This window comes from Hyperolius riggenbachi, chromosome 1 (genome assembly GCF_040937935.1).
Source record: "Hyperolius riggenbachi isolate aHypRig1 chromosome 1, aHypRig1.pri, whole genome shotgun sequence".
NCBI lineage: Eukaryota > Metazoa > Chordata > Amphibia > Anura > Hyperoliidae > Hyperolius > Hyperolius riggenbachi.
The window spans coordinates 302,871,808-302,891,151 of record NC_090646.1 but is presented as its reverse complement, the minus strand read 5'-3'; the positions used below and the strand labels follow the sequence as shown (position 1 = coordinate 302,891,151).

General features: G+C 45.2%; 1 protein-coding gene and 1 long non-coding RNA gene across 4 annotated transcripts in view; one reads left to right on the top strand and one right to left on the bottom strand.

The window, feature by feature from the left end:
- ELAVL1 (ELAV like RNA binding protein 1) overlaps positions 1 to 19,344 on the top strand; it is a 165,350-nt gene that overhangs the window by 89,911 nt on the left and 56,095 nt on the right. For both annotated transcript variants that reach the window (XM_068233799.1, XM_068233798.1), the window contains exon 4: positions 10,361 to 10,514. In XM_068233799.1, coding sequence (XP_068089900.1) covers positions 10,361 to 10,514 — 154 coding nt within the window. The remainder of the gene's footprint in view (positions 1 to 10,360; positions 10,515 to 19,344) is intronic.
- The window catches only part of LOC137509034 (uncharacterized), a 34,857-nt gene continuing 25,862 nt past the window's right edge, over positions 10,350 to 19,344 (bottom strand). For both annotated transcript variants that reach the window (XR_011020488.1, XR_011020487.1), the window contains one exon: positions 10,350 to 10,536. This is a non-coding gene — a long non-coding RNA (uncharacterized lncRNA). The remainder of the gene's footprint in view (positions 10,537 to 19,344) is intronic.

Sequence of the window (19,344 nt, the reverse complement as noted above, 5' to 3'; positions counted from 1 at the left end):
ATCTATGATCTTGAAAGCAGAGCCCCTCTGGGATTGGACGAAGAATTTTTGTTTATCTTTTTTTTTTTTTTAACGTCTGAATCATATAAAACTCACAAGATATTTCTTGATATGACACAGTTCTAGATAAAAACTGACCACAAATCTTAATGGCTAAACCGATAAATCACAAGCAAATTGTGCACGCATAAGATAACATACATTCTAGCTTTATCCGCAGTTTAATATACGGTCTAGCTTAAAAATATAGAACAAACTGGAGCTAATCTGACTTGTTTAACATCCCTAGCGATATTGACGGTTATACACATCAATACAAAACATACTGTCAACAGTATTGAGATGCATAAATGTTAATACTCTCCTGCACTGTATACTAGAACCTTGCTTGACACATTTTGGCAAGTTGCAGACAAAAATTATGAAAATTGATTGGATCATTTTTTGCACATAAATCCTGGGAAATTGAACGTCAGGGAGGTTAAGCTACAATAAGTAACCATAAAACATATATTTTATATTTGGGTGTGATGTTTTTAAAGAGAAAGCAAAACCTATTTTGAAAACGAAGATTAACACGGGGAAAAGACCTGGTCTGTTTTAACCTCCCTGGCGGTAAGCCCGACAGTGCGCCGCAGGGGATCGCATGGCCTCGGTAAGATTTTTTTTTTTTAAATAAAATGTGTTTTATATTCTTCAGCTAGCACTTGGCTAGCTAACTATGCCCCCCAAGTGCCTCCGGTCCCCACCGTTCGCCGCTGCAATCCCCCCCCCCCCCCTCCAGGGATCCCGCGATGGCGCAGCCTCCCAATCAGCTCCAGACTTCGCTATGGGGAGGATCGGGACTGCGCATGACGTCATGTCCGATCGTCGCCATAGCGATGAGTGAAGCTACTTGGGAGGCTGCGGCTCTCACGGGATCGCGGACGGGTATGTATTGCCAGCGGCGATCGGGGGGGACTTGCCGCACATAGCTAGCCTAGTGCTAGCTAATACAAAACCTTATTTAAAAAAAAAATCCCTGCCGAGGACGCAGCCACTGCATCTGCGTACCGCCAGGGAGGTTAAGAAGATTTCTTTCCACATTGTCCTAGCTTGGATACCATCATATATATGTCAATAAAGAAAAATCTAAGGAAAATAAATCCAAAATAAACAGGCTTTTTCAGTTTGCAACTCTGGAAAAAAAAAAAAACACCTTCAGTGTAACTAATATAATAAATAGAATCAAATATCCATGCCGATAACTCAATGATATCAATATAACTAAAAACGTTTTATTTACCAATCAATGGAATATGGTATCCTGCCGGGCCTATGGTACCACTTTCCTTTCTGGAACCTCTTAGGTTTGGGGGAAGCTTGTAAGGGTGTGCATCCTTTTGTGCGTCTCTTTTGTTTTGTGAAGACTGGACCTCATAATTTATCCTCATCACTATCTAAAATCTGGCCCCGGGGATTAACTTCTAACCCAATCTGTAGTTGATAGGTTTGGTCATCCGGCTAATAGTCTACCTAAATAAACTATAATTTCCTGGGCGTGCAATGTTTTCCATCACCTGTAGATGTCACCATTATAATGGATTATACTGACTTTGTAATTGTGATACTTTCCAGCAGGGGAGCTATTGGATCATGTTCAAAATAAGAGGTGATATTTTGCCTCATCAGTTTGGTCTCGCAATATGTTGACACTTGCTTCTAGAATGAAAAATGGTCGGTACACATTCCAAGTCAACACATAATCCTTCAGTACATTAAAAAAAAAAACTGGTTGAAGCGTACTACTTCTAGCAGATTCTGTTCTTATTGTTGTTGGGTCTCGCCAACAAACAGCCATGTTAAACATTGTTTAAATAATGGCTGAGGGTTTTTGGTCAGCAGGAAAAAATATATCTTCTTATGATTAAGGGTATTTTTATATACTACCTATTTGACTATATGAAGAGCACACATTAACACTTATCATTACCCATACAACGTTCTATACATGGTAATGTGTAGATGGTGTTATTCATACATTATTTTATTAGATCTCTATCATTCTAAACTCCCAACTATTTTTTTTCTACCTAGCTAACGTTCCAAGCTGTGTACACATTTCAGGTAAACATTTGGGCTATGAGATCTACTCAAGGCTGTGTAAACATTTTGATATGTTTCAATATTATTGGGAATGAGCACCAGATAAAGAATGCCAGGGGGCAGCGCGGCCGGTTCTTGATTTTTTTTTTTTTTTTTTTTAAATCGTGTAGCGAGCCTAGGGCTTGCTACATGATGGCTGCTGTGCAGCGGCATCCCCCTAACCTCTTCGATCGCCTCCGGCGATCAGGAAATCCCGTTCAAAGAACGGCATTTCCTGGAGGGCCATGGCGACGGGGCGGGATGACTTGATCGACGTCGTGACGTCATTGGGCGTCCCGATCCACCCCTCAGCGCTGCCTGGCACTGATTGGCCAGGCAGCGCACAGGGTCTGGGGGGGAAAGGGGGCGGCGGATAGCGGCGATTTGGCGGTTAGCGGCGGCGATCGTTATGCACACGCAGCTAGCAAAGTGCTAGCTGCATGTAGCAAAAACAAAATTATGGAAATCGGCCCAGCAGGGCCTGAGCGGCACCCTTCGGCGGCTTACCCCGTGTCACACACGGGGTTACCGCCACAGAGGTTAATATAGTGATCAGTGATCCACACTTGAGCACACCACTATGCTCCGAGCAGTACCAGGTTTCTGTATAGGAGGATCGGTTTGAATAAAGTGAAGCCACAAACCAGTAATCTGCTTCCAAAGATTGTTTCACACTTTACCTTTTAGAATAAAAAATATTTTTTTGAATATAATAAAGGTGTTTTTTTTTTTTTTTTTTAAACCGCAATAAAAATATTTTGTGGTACAGACATAGAACATCAATGTATTGAGCAGATCATAGACACTGTGCTTTGTTTGATGAAAAAAGTATTTCAAAAATGTTTAGTTCAGGCGACGACACTAGTCCGTTTCGGGTTGTTAACCCTTCGTCAGGCCTTTACAAAGCATAGAGAATATCTACCAATCAAATATATATATATATATATATATACGTTAAAATAAATAAAAATAGAGAAAATAGAGAAAAAAAGTAAAGAACAGTCAGAAAGAAGGGAGGAGCCGCAGTGGAAGAGGGATTACCCATTAATTTTCGGAAGAGGTGAGCAAGGTGGGTCACATGGCTCATCACCAATCTTGAGTCACGTGAGCATAGTAAAACATAGGAGCATGGTAGACATTCATCTCCAAGATATCATGTGACCAGTGCATGAAATTAGAAAAAAGATTCCATAGTGCAAAGGTACTATACATGTAGAAAAAGAAAGCCCATATATACAGCACCACTCCAGATATGTATTAAATTGATACAAATTTTATTGGCAAAGATAACATCTGATAATTGACACATTGGAAAGTTCAATATATAAAAACAATTAAAAAGACCACATTGTCCAATAATCGAAATCCACCATGCAAATAAATACATGCAAATATGAGAGAATAAATGTCAATATAATGTATACCAACTTGGTGGGCTGCAATATAGAGCCCACCAGTGGTAGAACCTGGGTTCAGTATAACCTAAAGTGCATATAATATGTGTAAACAAAGATACATATCTAAAGTGCTAATGCAAAAAATAAAAAAATAAACAATGTGCAAATGCTGAACTGCAAAACACTGTAATCATTGATAATAGGAGCAGCCCAAGGATGAAGTGCAAAGAGAGTGAGAAGTGACAATGAAAGTCAAGATACTTAGCCCAGGTATTTAGAATGTAGGCAGCTGGAGCAAGACTGAGGACCCCTCAGACATTCCACCAGGTTCGCGAGCGTCACCTCGCTTTGAGAGGAGGAGAGGACACCGGACATAGTGCAAAGGTAAGTATTTCACAAAACCAGGGAAAAAGGGGAGAAAACGGTCCTTTGCACTATGGAATCTTTTCTTCTAATTTCATGCACTGGTCACATGATATCTTGGAGATGGATGTCTACCATGCTCCTATGTTTTACTATGCTCACGTGACTCAAGATTGGTGATGAGCCATGTGACCCACCTTGCTCACCTCTTCCGAACATTAATGGGTAATGCCTCTTCCACTACGGCTCCTCCCATCTTTCTGACCTTTATTTTTTTTCACTTTTGTTGTCAAATCATATCAAAAACGATTTTTATTTGAAAGTGTATATATACTTATACAGGCAAGCTGATAGCATCTCCAGCCCTCAGGCCTATGACAAATGTGACAAACAGAACATGGCTGCCCTCATTGTATCACAGCAATAAATAACTAGATTTGCTGTGTAAACTATCTAAATGTAGATAGATAGATAGATAGATAGATAGATAGATAGATATAGATATTATATAGACAAGTTATTTGTTATAGTTACTTTTTCATCTCGGATCCGCTTTAAGGGAGAATATCCCCACAGGACAATTCCTTAGGATAAAGAGAAATTGCTTATCCTTGTTGTCGATTTTTTTTTTCTTCCCCTTATACATAAAATATAAAGCTTCTAGAATTGTATGATTCATCATAGTCATGAAGTATGTTCTGCATGCACGATTATATAGCTATGAATAATATAGTTTATTTTGTTTTATTATAAAACCTATTGCCGAGTCAGTCTATCCAGTTTGGTTTCTTAGCTAGCAGATAGTCAGCTGATGCAGAATGCTTATCAGAATGTGTAGGAGGATCGGTTTAAATAAAGTGAAGCCACAAACCAGTAATCTGCTTCTAAAGTTTTAGTTTCACACTAATATTTAAAAACATTTTTTTTTTGTAAACAGCATTAAAAATATTTTGTGGTACAGACATAGAACATCAATGTATTGAGCAGATCATAGACACTGTGTGCTTTGTTTGATGAAAAAAAGCATTTCATAAAGGTTTAGTTCAGGCGACGACACTAGTCCGTTTCAGGTTGTTAACCCTTCATCAGGCCTTTACAAAGCATAGAGAATATCTACAAATCATGTATGTATGTATGTATGTATGATTTGTAGATATTCTCTATGCTTTGTAAAGGCCTGATGAAGGGTTAACAACCCGAAACGGACTAGTGTCGACACCTGAACTAAACCTTTATGAAATGCTTTTTTTCATCAAACAAAGCACACAGTGTCTATGATCTGCTCAATACATTGATGTTCTATGTCTGTACCACAAAATATTTTTAATGCTGTTTACAAAAAACTTTTTTTTTAATATTAGTGTGAAACTAAAACTTTAGAAGCAGATTACTGGTTTGTGGCTTCACTTTATTTAAACCGATCCTCCTACACATTCTGATAAGCATTCTGCATCAGCTGACTATCTGCTAGCTAAGAAACCAAACTGGATAGACTGACTCGGCAATAGGTTTTATAATAAAACAAAATAAACTATATTATTCATAGCTATATAATCGTGCATGCAGAACATACTTCATGACTATGATGAATCATACAATTCTAGAAGCTTTATATTCTATGTATAAGGGGAAGAAAAAAAATCGACAACAAGGATAAGCAATTGCTCTTTATCCTAAGGAATTGCCCTGTGGGGATATTTTCCCTTAAAGTGGATCCGAGATGAAAAAGTAACTATAACAAATAACTTGTCTATATATCTTATCTACATTTAGATAGTTTACACAGCAAATCTAGTTATTTATTGCTGTGATACAATGAGGGCAGCCATGTTCTGTTTGTCACATTTGTCATAGGCCTGAGGGCTGGAGATGCTATCAGCTTGCCTGTGTGTAAATTCAGTCCCCTCTCCTCCCTCCTACACTCTGCCTCTGAAATCAATGGCTAGTAACCTCCTCCTCCTACCCAGACTGAGCTCCCATAAGCCCCCGCTACCTGGGACTTAGTGCCAAGGCTCTTTGAAAAGCTGTGGGCGAGGCTTGTTTAGTTTATAGGAAATTAAAGTTAAAAAAAAAACAAAAAAAGTATTTGGCTTGAGGAATGCCCTATAAACTATATGACAGGAACACAATTGTGCAATGAGTAAAAGTTTATCTCGGATCCACTTTAAGTCTATCATACAATAGAATAACATTTCTATAGTGCTTTTCTCCCATAGGACTCAAAGCGCTTAGGCTCTTTCAGATTCAGTAGTTATGGCCACTACTAAAGTGTAGCAAACTATATAAGTAGCAGTGGGCTTCCTAAATAATTTCGTGACTACTCCATCTGTTTCATCCAGTGATATGAGGAGATCCAAATATTCCATTCCACTCCACTTTGGATATATGGCTAGTCAAATAAATATTGTAGTCATTACAGTGAAGGGCCCTTATAAACTCCTCACACTTGCTTCGTTCACGATTCTAAATGATATCCATTAACCTGTACCACCCCAGTATGTGGGGGTGATACTGGTCCATATCAGTGGCAAAAACCACCTCCCTCTCCCACTATCCTAAAAGAAAAGAAAAAAAAAAAAGCATAAGGGGCACACCGGGCCCCCATAGCTGTGCCTGACACCTGCTATAGAATTGCCAAATACAAAATAATTATGTTCTAACACAAAACCGTAGGAGAGCGGCCAGAAAAGTGTGGATTCCAGTGTTTTTTGAGACTTTCCATGGAGAGAAAATATTTCACGGCCACAATCCCAGTTCATGAGAAATATTACTGTAGAAGGACTCCACATCACAGGTCACAATGAAAGTTCCGGATGGAAAGGATGTGTTCTCTAGTTGATTCATCAAATGGGTAGTCACGGACATAAGACTTGTCACATGTCGTTGCAGGAAACAGTCTATAAAAATAAAACCATTCTCAGCTAGTCCCCCACTGCCAGCCACAATAGGTCGACCTGGTGGCCGCTGCATATTCTTGTGCTCCCAGGGTGGTATGGTAGGTATTTTTGGATAGGCAAGTCTTGAATTTTAACTCCCTTTATGTTATAATACCACTGTAAGCAGCGGAGCACAAGATATTGTCCAGGGCTTTCTTGAAAACAAGGGTGTAAGAGGTTACAGTAGAATTTGGAGTTAGACAATTGTCTATATGCTTCCTCCTTATACATACAGTGGGATGCGAAAGTTTTGGCAACCCTGTGAATCGATTTTTTTTTGTATAAATTGTTGGTGGTTATGATAAATGTCAGTTAAATATATCATATAGGAGACACACAGTGATATTTGAGAAGTGAAATGAAGTTTATTGGATTTACAGAAAGTGTGCAATAATTGTTTAAATACAATTAGGCAGGTGCATAAATTTGGGCACGGTTGTCTTATTTATTCCAAAACCTTTAGAAATAATTATTGGAACTCAAATTCGCTTGGTAAGCTCAGTGACCCCTGACCTACATACACAGGTGAATCCAGTTATGAGAATTGTAAGTTTCCCTCCTTTTTTAATTTTATCTGAAGAGTAGCAACATGGGGGTCTCAAAACCAACTCTGAAATGACGTGAAGACAGATTGTTCACCATCATGGCTTAGGGGAGGGATACAGAAAGCTGTCTCAGAGATTTCAGCTGTCTGTTTCCACGGTCCACAGGAACATATTGAGGAAATGGAAGACCACAGGTTCAGTTTAAGCTACGGTTCGAAGTGGCAAACCAAGAAAAATCTCGGATAGACAGAAGCGACAAATGGTGAGAACACTCAGTCAACCCACAGACCAGCACCAAAGACCTACAACCTCATCTTGCTGCAGATGGAGTCCCTGTGCATCATTCAACCATTCGGCGCACTTTACACAAGGAGATGCTGTATGCGAGAGTAATGCAGAGGAAGCCTTTTCGCAGCCCACAGCACAAACGGAGCCGCTTGAGATATGTTAAAGCATATTTGGACAAGCCAGCTTCATTTTGGAATAAGGTGCTATGGACTGATGAAACTAAAATTGCGTTATTTGGGCATAACAAGGGGCGTTATGCATGGAGGAAAAACGCAGCATTCCAAGAAAAACACCTGCTACCTACAGTAAAATATGGAGGTGGTTCCATCATGCAGAGGGGCTTTGTGGCCAGTGCAGGGGCTGGGAATCTTGTCAAAGTTGAGGGACGCATGGATTCCATTCAGTATCAGCAGATTTTGGAGACCAATGTCCAGGAATCAGTGACAAAGCTGAACCGGGACTGGATTTTTCAGCAAGACAACGACCCTAAACACTGCTCAAAATCCACTAAGGCAATAGTGCAGAGGAACAAGTACAACATTCTGGAATGGCCGTCTTAGTCCCCAGACCTGAATATAATTGAAAATCTGTGGTGTGAGTTGGGGCTCGTTTCCACTATCGCGAATCTGCATGCGTCCAACGCATGCAGATTCGCACATGTAATGCAAGTGGATGGGCCTGTTTCCACACTAGCGTTGTTGAGGTGCGTTTTTTCAGCGGTAAAAAAAACGCACAAGAGCCAACGAATTCGCCTGCGAGTGGAATGCATGCGAATCGCCGCTAATGTATTTAATAGTAAAAACGCATACGTTTGTTACATGCGTTTTACCCGCGATTTCGCGTGCGATTTTGCACCTTTTTCAATTTTATTTTGCCCTGGCAGTGTCATGGTTAATTTCGCATGGCACCCTGCCATGCGAAATCGCGGGTAAAAACGCATGCGGAAACTCATCCGCATGCGTTTTTACAAGCGTCGGAATGCCGGCGAAATCGCATCGCAACAGTGGAAACAAGCCCTTAGAGCTGTCCATGCTCGGAAGACATCAAACCTGAATGAACTAGAGATGTTTTGTAAAGAGGAATGGTCCAAAATACCTTCAAACAGAATCCAGGCTCTCATTGGAACCTACAGGAAGCGTTAAGAGGTTATAATTTCTGCAAAAGCAGGATCTACTAAATAATTTCATTTCTTTCTTCAAATTTATGCACCTGCCTAATTTTGTTTAAACAATTATTGCACACTTTCTATAAATCCAATAAACTTCTCTGGCTCTGGCCAGCATCCCCTCTCGTACTGACGTTAAGTTTCCGGTCGCGGGTTGATGACGTAATCAAGCCGGGACCCGACACTTACATCGGAGCAAGTGAGGATGGCCGGCCAGAGTGGAGTGGAGCGCCGATCGACGGGGGAACGTCAGAAAGGTTAGTGAATCCTCTCCCCCCCCCAACCGCTGCAGCTCTAACAGTGATCACTGCCATCCGCCGGCGATCGTAGTGATCAGGAGCCACTCGCGATGGCTCATAACTGAGGGGAGATTTCAGCTGTCATGACAGCTTAATCTCCCCTCTCGGATGCGCACTATTGCGTCGGGGGGGGCGAAAAAGGCCGGGTGGCTTAAATCCTACTCCGCATCAGCCTAGGGCAGCAACAAGTGCAGCGTAGGATTTACCTACAGCGGTCCCAAAAGGGTTTATTACAAGCTCCATATTTTTGGACAATCCCCAAAGGGCTTTACGCATTAAACCACTAACGCGTAAAAATGTATGTGTTAATGTTCCTGCACCAGCGGGAATGCATAAAGATGTACGCAATGCGGGCCACCGACCCCGAGGTCGGCAAAAACAAAACTAGCTGGCGGCGGGGGAATGGAGCAGCAGTGAGTGACTACGAGGGCACAGGATGGCTGCATGCGCCTAGTAGAAGCCCCAGGTAAGAAACTAAATTTTTTTTTTTTTATTGCCTGATAACTCCTTTAAGAAGCTTCCTGTAAAATAAATCTCTCACCGAAGAGAACTTATCTATAATGCATGTGGGTGCAAAGGACAGTCCCTTTCTATGGACAGAAATTTCTTCAGGGCTAAACCTCGGCTCGCATTGAGTACCTTTAGCTTACGTTCCGCTCCGATGAGCGGAACGCGGCAGCAATGCTTTCCCGATGGGAAAGTGTGCACATTGCTCCGTTCCGCTCACTGCGTTCCGCTCATCGGAGTGGACGTTCCTCGACATGTCGGGACCTTGCGTTCCCGCTAACGGAACGGAAGCGGATTAGCTCCAATGTGAACCGAGCCTAAGAGAATAGTCTGAAACCTTAATGATCTTAAGTTCTCCATTGGGTGATTGCCCCTCTTGGGATGCAGATCCGGTGTCCTTTGCGTGCGTTTTAACACTCCCGGGTTCTGTCTGGCCATGCCTCGAGTGTTTACCCCTCTTGCCTCCCTGCCTGGTTCTCCGTCTAGATCGCTTAAATCGCTTTAAAAAAAATCACTTGATGGCTCGGTTTCCGAAATATGAATATTATGTTGTTGTTTCTGTAGTAATAGCCTTCTTTCACATACTCTCCCCATTTTTCCTCGTCATTGTTCTTTAACTGTATAGTAAGATCACCTAAAGAAGATTTATTATTGCAGTATTTACCAGCCGAAGAGCTGTTTGTTTGTCCACTTAAACATGTTAACATTTTAAAACGTTTCATTCTCCTCCTCCTAGGTATCATTTGCTCGTCCAAGCTCAGAAAATATCAAGGATGCAAACTTGTACATCAGTGGACTTCCAAGAACAATGACCCAAAAAGATGTTGAAGATATGTTTTCAGGGTTTGGCCGTATAATCAATTCTCGTGTTCTTGTTGATCAAGCCACAGGTAAGTTGCGTTCCATGGTCACCTACATAATGAAATGAAAGAAATGATCTTTAACTTCCAACACAAATGTAGTATCGATTTTAGTAATCCTGTATCACAACTTATTAGTAAAATGTACATTGCTTTCCATAAAGGACCACTATTGCAAAAAACTGTAAAATTTAAAATGCATTTAAAGAGACCCTGAGCGTAGCTCAGGCTTACCGCCAGGGAGGTTAAAGAGAAACTATTAGCAAAAATATGCTCCCCCCCCCCCCCAAAAAAAAAAACCAAAAACATATGTAAGTAAATACTTGCTCTACTTACATAACAGATGTATTGTAGTGTCCACGTTTTGGTTTCAGTGCAGTAAATGTAAAGAGTTCTGTTGATGGCAAGGGCCATCTTGTGTTCTCCGGCTAGATTCCTCCCCCCTGCACCCCCCACTCCTCCCCGCACTGATAATGTGCACGACGGGGAGGAATAAATGCAGCAGGCACAGACTCTCCTAATATTGGATCCAAGCTCTGCCGTTCCCATCTATTCTCTGCATGACCACCGGTGGTCGTACAGAGGGAATAGAAGGGAACTGCATCGCCTGGAACCAATATTCGGTGAGTCTGTGTGCGCCGCTTTTATTCCCCCCCCCTCCCCCAATCTGCAGCACGGGGAAGAGGGGAAATGTGGTGGTAGATGCTGCAGATGAACGGAGACAGGGGGACATGACATTGGAGGAGGGGGGCCGAGGCCAGTGACAGGAGAAAGCCTTTGGGCCCCCCTCCCTGCGCCTTAGCTGCCTCCGCGACCACACAAACGGGAGGCCAATGAGAGAGAAGAGGTGAGTGACAGATGCGTCAACCAATCAGGCTGATCTAGCATGCATGTCACTTCTCTTTTGCGTCTGCGTACCTTGTTAGGGCCTGGGGGCATGGGGAGAGAAAAGCTCATTTGGAAAAAAGTAAGATTGGTTTCAAACTTTTGAATTGCCTGGTTAGCATCCTTTTTATCAATTTAATAGCCTGCAGTAGAGTATTAATTTTAGTATTTTATGTCTAACAGTTACTCTTTTTAAAGGACTCACAAGGTGGAAACTTAATCTATCCTTGCATACCTGGGCCTTCTTCCAGCCCTTAGAAGTCATCTGGGTCCCTCCCTGCAGCTCTGGTCCTCCCTGGTGTCCCGCTAGCCGCCTGTTAGGATTGCCGACCCTTCAGCACTTATGCGTGGGCGTTTGCGAACATGCCCACGTCTTCGGGCGTGCATATGCACAGAAGCGCCAAACCGCCAATGGGATGGTGACCCTTACAGGCAGACAGCAGGACACAGGAGGACTGGACCCAAATGACTACTAGGGGCTGGAAAAAGCCCCAGGTAAGTAAAGATGGATTTAAGGTTTTCGCTTCGGGAGTCCTTAAAGAATGAGAACTATTTGGTGTTTACCGTATAAGACGCTCCGGAATATAAGACGCACCTAGGTTTAGAGGGCAAAAACCAGGGGAAAAAAATATAAACTAAACCTGGTGCGTCCATATTTCAGGTGCGTCTTGTACATGACCTCCCCCAAATGGTGCCCTCCTGTGTCCCCATGTCTCCCCCAGTTGTCCTCCTGTCACCCCCAGTTGTCCTCCTGTCACCCCCAGTTGTCCTCCTGTCACCCCCAGTTGTCCTCCTGTCACCCCCAGTTGTCCTCCTGTCACCCCCAGTTGTCCTCCTGTCACCCCCAGTTGTCCTCCTGTCACCCCCATGTGTCAGTGCTGTACCCCCATGTGTCAGTGCTGTACCCCCATGTGTCAGTGCTGTACCCCCATGTGTCAGTGCTGTACCCCCATGTGTCAGTGCTGTACCCCCATGTGTCAGTGCTGTACCCCCATGTGTCAGTGCTGTACCCCCATGTGTCAGTGCTGTACCCCCATGTGTCAGTGCTGTACCCCCATGTGTCCTCCTGTCCCCCCCCATGTGTCCTCCTGTCCCCCCCAAGTGTCCTCCTGTCCCCCCCCAGGTGTCCTCCTGTCCCCCCCCCAGGTGTCCTCCTGTCCCCCCCCAGGTGTCCTCCTGTCCCCCCCCAGGTGTCCTCCTGTCCCCCCCAGGTGTCCTCCTGTCCCCCCCAGGTGTCCTCCTGTCCCCCCCAGGTGTCCTCCTGTCCCCCCCAGGTGTCGTCCTGTCCCCCCCAGGTGTCGTCCTGTCCCCCCCAGGTGTCGTCCTGTCCCCCCCCCCAAGTGTCGTCCTGTCCCCCCTCAAGTGTCTTCCCAAAGTGCTCCTGTCCCCCCCCCCGTGTCTTCCCAAAGTGCTCCTGTCCCCCCCCCCCCCCCCAGTGTCTTCCCAAAGTGCTCCTGCCCCCCCCCCCAGTGTCTTCCCAAAGTGCTCCTGGCCCCCCCAGGTGTCCTCCTGTCCCCCCCAGGTGTCCTCCTGTCCCCCCCAGGTGTCCTCCTGTCCCCCCCCAGGTGTCCTCCTGTCCCCCCCCAGTGTCCTCCTGTCCCCCCCCAAGTGTCCTCCTGTCCCCCCAGGTGTCCTCCCAAAGTGCTCCTGTCCCCACCCCCCCAAGTGTCTTCCCAAAGTGCTCCTGTCCCCACCCCCCCCCCAAGTGTCTTCCCAAAGTGCTCCTGTTCCCACCCCCCCAAGTGTCTTCCCAAAGTGCTCCTGTCCCCCCCCCCCCCCCAAGTGTCTTCCCAAAGTGCTCCTGTCCCCACCCCCCAAGTGTTTTCCCAAAGTGCTCCTGTCCCCCCCCCCCCCCCCAAGTGTCTTCCCAAAGTGCTCCTGTTCCCACCCCCCCAAGTGTCTTCCCAAAGTGCTCCTGTCACCCTCCCCCCCCCCCAAGTGTCTTCCCAAAGTGCTCCTGTCCCCCCCCCCCCCCCCCAAGTGTCTTCCCAAAGTGCTCCTGTCCCCCCCCCCCCCCCCCCCCCCCCAAGTGTCGAAATCCAAATCCAAAAAAGCTTTATTGGCAGGACCAAATACATTTAGCATTGCCAAAGCACAACAAAACAAAACATTAACATGGGGGGGGGGGGGAATTGTGGGAATAAGGGAAGGATAAAGGGGGTTAGGGTATATAGTCCATAGGTGTGTGGAGGATGTAAGGGACAGCATGGGGGACTGGGATATACAGTCCATAGGGGGGTATTGGGGGGGGGGAATACAGTCCATGTGGTATCATGTTCCTCTCAGTTGGTGGCAGGCTGTGACATATCGGGCAGCCATTTGCACGGTTGTTTCCTCCTCCCCCAGTAGGATGTAGAGTTTCCTCTCCTCATCTGTGGAGGTAAAATCCTGGATGTGGGCGGAGAGTCTCTGGAAGTGGGCGGTCCTCACAGGTGCATATTTGCTGCAGTGTAGCAGGAAGTGGGCCTCATCCTCCAAGACCTCCTGGTCGCATTGACTGCACAGTCTCTCCTCCCGGGGCTTCCATGTCTGTCTGTGCCGCCCTGTCTCTATCTCCAAGCTGTGGGCACTCAGACGGTACAAACTCAAGACCTGTCTGTCTTTGTGGTGATGTAGCCTCCCCAGATATGGAGCCATTGTGTACTCCCTCTGTAGTGATTGATAGACAGCGAGTTTCTTGGAATTCTTTGTCACTTCTCCATTCCTCTATGTATCGTTCCTTGCAGCTTTCTATAGTCTGTTTTATTTGGGCTTTTGTCAGCCTGTGTTGGTGGCCTTGGCTGGGCTGGCTGCTGATGCTTTGCTTGAGAGCATGTGGTATGGCCTCGCCCCCCTGGCTCAGTGAGGCTTTATGGTGGTAAGTGCTGGGTTTGCTGCTCTGTATATGCGCCCAGTATGAGAGTGCCCTCTGCTGGATAGTAAGCCATAGTGGGAACCTGCCTAGCTCTGCCCGGCAAGCTGAGTTTGAAGTGCTTCGATGGACATGGAGGAGATACTTGCAGAACTCTAGATGGAAGATTTCTGTTGGGCTGGAGTCCCATTTTGATTGGTCAGGGTAGGTGACCGGGCCCCATACCTCACTGCTATAGAGCAGGATTGGGGTGATGATGCTGTCGAATATCTTTGCCCACACTCTCACCGGTGGTTTTAGGTGGTAAAGCTGTCTTCTGATGGCATAAAATGTTCTGCAGGCTTTGTCTTTCAGGGCCTGTACTGCTGGTTTAAAGCTTCCTGATTGGTTGATCTCCAGCCCCAGGTAGGTGTAGCTGTTAGTGGACACCAGTGGGGAGCCATTTAATATAAATGAGGAGGTGGGGATTTTATTTCCATTCTTCCTCTGGAACACCATCACTTTTGTCTTCTTTGGGTTGATGGGCAGTGCCCATGTGGTACAGAAACTCTCCAATACTGCCAGGCTGTCCTGTAGTCCTTTCTCTGTTGGGGAGAGCAGCACAAGGTCATCTGCATACAGCAGGAACTTCACCTCACGGTCATGCAGGAGGAGGCCTGGAGCTGGGGAGGATTCCAGGGCTACAGCCAGTTGGTTAATGTATATGTTAAAGAGTGTTGGGCTCAGACTGCAGCCCTGCCTGACTCCTCGACCCTGCTTGAAGAACGCACTTCTCTTCCCATCTACTTTGACACTGCATTGGTTCCCAGTATATGAACTCTTGATGACATCATAGGTTTTTCCTCCTATTCCACTCTCTAGGAGTTTTAGGAAAAGGCCTGGGTGCCACACTGAGTCAAACGCCTTCTTAAAATCAACAAAGCAAGCGTGTATTTTGCCACGTGAGCTGTGGACATGGGTCTTGATGAGGCTGTGCAGTGTGTAGATGTGGTCGGTTGTGCGGTGGTTTGGCATGAACCCAGCTTGGCTTTTGCTGAGTACGTCCTGCTGTGTGAGGAAGGAGAGGATCCTCTTATTGATGATGCTGTTAAACAGTTTCCCCAGTGTACTGCTGACACAGATTCCTCTGTAGTTTGCTGGATCATATCTGTCTCCATTCTTGTAGATGGGTGTTATGAGGCCTTCACTCCAGGCCTGAGGAAAGGAGCCCGCCCTCAGGATAAGGTTGAATAGTCTTGCGAGTGCCTCATGTATTTCCTGGGGGCTGTATTTGATCATCTCTGGCAGGATGCCATCGGTACCGCTAGCCTTCTTACATTTTATCAGCTTTGTTCTTTCTCTTATTTCCAGCACCGTGATTAATGTATCCAGAGGGTTTTGAAAGTCCTTGATTGTCTCCTCCATGTCCTTCAGTTTTGCGGCTATTTGTTTCTGCTCCAGGGTTTGGGCATTTTCTGGGATGTCTTTGTAGAGGTTCCTGAAGTAGTGGAACCAGATGTGGCCATTTTGGATATGAAGAGGGCTTTTTTTAGGCTTTGCACCGATATGGTTCCAGGTCTCCCAGAATGAGTTGTCTTGGAGGGAGTCCTCCAGCTGTTGGAGTTTGTGGGAGATGTGGCTCTGTTTTTTCTGCCTGAGGGTGTCTTTGTATTGTCTCTGTAGGTGGTCATGGGTTTCCCTTAGGTCTCGGTTGTTGGGGTCTCTGTGTTTTTGGTTAGAGGCTGCCCTTAGCGAATTACGTAGAGCCTTGCATTCACTGTCAAACCATTTTTGGGACTGTTTATTTGTGGATCTCTTGAAGTTGGTCTGCTTGAGGCCTGCTTGTACTGCCATGGTATGTAGGATGTTACTGAAGTCCTTCACTGCATGGCTGACACCTTGTTGGTTTGGTTCATATGGGTTGTTATAAAAGTTTGTCAGCAGTTCTTGGATTTTGGCAGTTTTGGTCATGTTGGTGTATTCGGTGGCAGACTGTTTGGGCCATTTGAGGGGTGGTGGCAGCTTGTAGAGACCGGTCTGATGAGGCTGCTGTGTGGTTGGTTTGTCGGTGGATTTCAGGTACAGTAGGATTTGGCTGTGGTCTGACAGGTGTGTTTCAGGGGTGACTATGAGGGCATTGATGTTTATGGGATCTGTGTCTGTGACAGCATAATCTACCACACTGCTGCCTACGTGTGAGTTCATAGTGAATCTCCCAAGAGAGTCACCCCTGGTTCGCCCATTCATTATGTATAGACCGAGGCTCCGACACAGGTTCAACAGGGCTTTCCCGCTTTTGTTTACTGTCTTGTCATAGCTGTTTCTTACTGTCTGCATTGGTTCCTGGTAGTAGCTCTCTCCTCCAAGTATGTATGTGTTTCCCTCAGAGGTCAGATAGTCTTTCTCTGTGCCTGTTCTCGCATTAAGGTCTCCATAGATGAGTACTCTGCCCTGAGACTGGAAGTGGCTGGCTTCTCTTTGTAGGACCTCATAAATATCAGGTTTGTAGTAGGGGGACTCTGTTGGGGGGATGTATGCTGCACAGAGGTACATGTCAGACTGAGAGGTGAGGATGGAGCTGTTTATTTTGATCCAGATGTGGCTGTCTCCTCGTTTGATAGCTTTAATATGCTCTGTAAGCTCCTCCTTGTACCAGATTAGTATGCCTCTTGAACGACGACCCTGTTTAATGTTCTTGTTTTTCTGTGAAGATACAGAGAATTCCCTGTATCCCATGGGTGCAAGAGATTCATCCTCTGCCCGGGTCCATGTCTCCAGGAGGATTTGAATATCAATGTTTTCAAGTCTCTTTTTAAAGTCTGGATCATTTGTTTTGCATCCAAAAGCTGAGGCATTCAGCCCTTGAATGTTCCAGCTACTGATAATGAGTGATGTCATTTTGGGTCTGTATACCTTGTAATGAGCACGGATTGTCATAGGACTCAATATTTTCGGGGTGTCGCATCAGTATACTATATAAGGTGCTACACAAAGTCCTGATTTCCGCCGTGTTTCTGTCCTCCCTTCCTCCGTGTTGCCATTGTGGGTCAGGCGGTTTCCTCCGCATTTGTTGTGTTTGTGGGGGCTCTCTTTGGTAACGCTTTATTGGAGTTTGCCATCTGTGTGTTGGATTAGGTCTTTCTTGGGGTGTCCGAGGTCTATTAAGTACCATATCCTTAAACTCCTTTGCAAGGAGGCTGACTCCTTGTTTGCTAAGGTGCTGCTTGTTGTACAGATGGTGAGCTGAGATTGTAGGGTGCTGTGCCAGTTGTATGCCTGGTGAGGATCTGAGATTGGAGGCCAGCTTTGCATTGATTTGTTGGATTGTCTGGTGAGAGATATCTTTTCTTGGGAGCAGGGAAGAGAGGATAATCTTTGTATTGGGGAATTTCAGCTGTGCCCTTTTTGCAATTTGTGACAGTTTGTCTGTAATGTTTTCTTGGTCTATGGTGTTTTGTTTAATGTCATTGGTCCCAGTGTGCAGGATGAGATGTTTTGGGTCAGTGAAATGAGGCTCATTAATGACCCCTGCTACTTGTTCAATAGTTGAGCAGGTGATTTTAATGACATTCTTCCCTGGAAAGAGTCTCTTTATGTCCAGGTATGTCCCATTAGAGTCTATAATCAGCACAATGTCAGGGCTGCGAGGTCTATAGGAGCCATTTGCTTGGTGTTTAGGCTTAAGCTCTGGAGTGTTGGGTGGGGCAGTCTTGGCAGCATTTGGGGAGGGGTCTGGCTGGCAGTGGCTGGGCTCTGGGGTGTTGGGTGGGCATGTGTTGGTAGCATTTGGGGAGGGGTCCAGCTGGCTGTGGTGGTCTTTGGTGTTTACTGTTTCTTGTGTGTGGTGTACAGTGCAGTCCTCAATCAGCGCAGGACTTGTGGGAACCCTTGTACATTTTGTTGTCACCTCTTCTTTTGACTGATTTAATATCTGTATTTTCCGGATCTCCTCCTTAAGCTGTGAGTTCTCCTCCTGCAGTTGTTGAAGAGATGCTTTGATTTCACACAGGGCTGCAGTGTGCTCAGATTTCAGCCTGGCTAGTTCTTCTCTCACTTGGTCATTTGCATTTTTCACACCTTGGCTTCTTTGATATTGTTCTCTGAAGAGGGTGAAGTCTATCTCTAGATTAGACAAACAATCTCTGAGGGTCTCCAGGGAGGGGTGTGATTGAGAGTCTCTGGGGGGCAGTTTTTCTCCCTGTTTTGTAGTTTGATCCTCACATTTTTGTGTAGCAGGGTTATTTATGGTTTTATAGTTTTCTGCTTTCTCTCTGATATGGGGAAATGGCTCCTCAAATTCCTCCAGTCTGCATTTAGCACCTTGGATCAAGATGGTTCCACTGTTATAAACACTGATGGTTAATGCTGTCTGCTGGGGGGAGTCCTCATCCTGAGTTCTGATTTGCCTGCCTGTGTCCCCATCCTGGTTGATGTCCACAATTGTAATATCTTTGTAGTGTTCACATATTGCCTTGTGCCATGCGAGGATATGTTCTGTATATAATATTAAATTAGTTATGCTCCCTAGTTTGTTATAATCTGCACATAGAGTTTCTGTATTGGCTTTCAGTGTGGACCTCTTAATTGCCTTCCTTTGATCTTTGTTTGTTCCTTGTGGATATGTTATCCTTAGGATTCCTGACCTCCTGCTGGCTCTGCCTTCTGTCTGAGGCTTCAGTCTTGTCTATGCTGCTTTGCCTTTCCATTATCACAGTACTTTTCTTATTTTATATCTTTGTCTTTCTATTATAATGTATTGACAAGTTTATGCAGTTTATGCAGCTGTATGGCAGAAAGCCCTTACCTTGGAGAGGGCTTGTGTTCTGTTCCTCTGGATCTCTGTTATCTCTCTGAGGGCAGGGCAGGGGTCTCTTCAGCAGTCTGCTTGTTGTTATTCCATAAGCTTGTTTCTTTTATTTTGTCTGGATGTCCTTGTTTAAAATTGTTTAGTTCATGTCTTTAGTTTTCCATTCTGTCTGTATGTCTGTTCCTTGCTTTTGTGATGTCCTTCAATTTGCTCATTACAAGGTATAAGTTGTATAGAATCAGGAGCTCATCTTCAGTGCTGCTTACTCAGATCTCTTTCCCTCTTCCCAAAGTGCTCCTGCCCCCCCCAGTGTCTTCCCAAAGTGCTCCTGTCCCCCC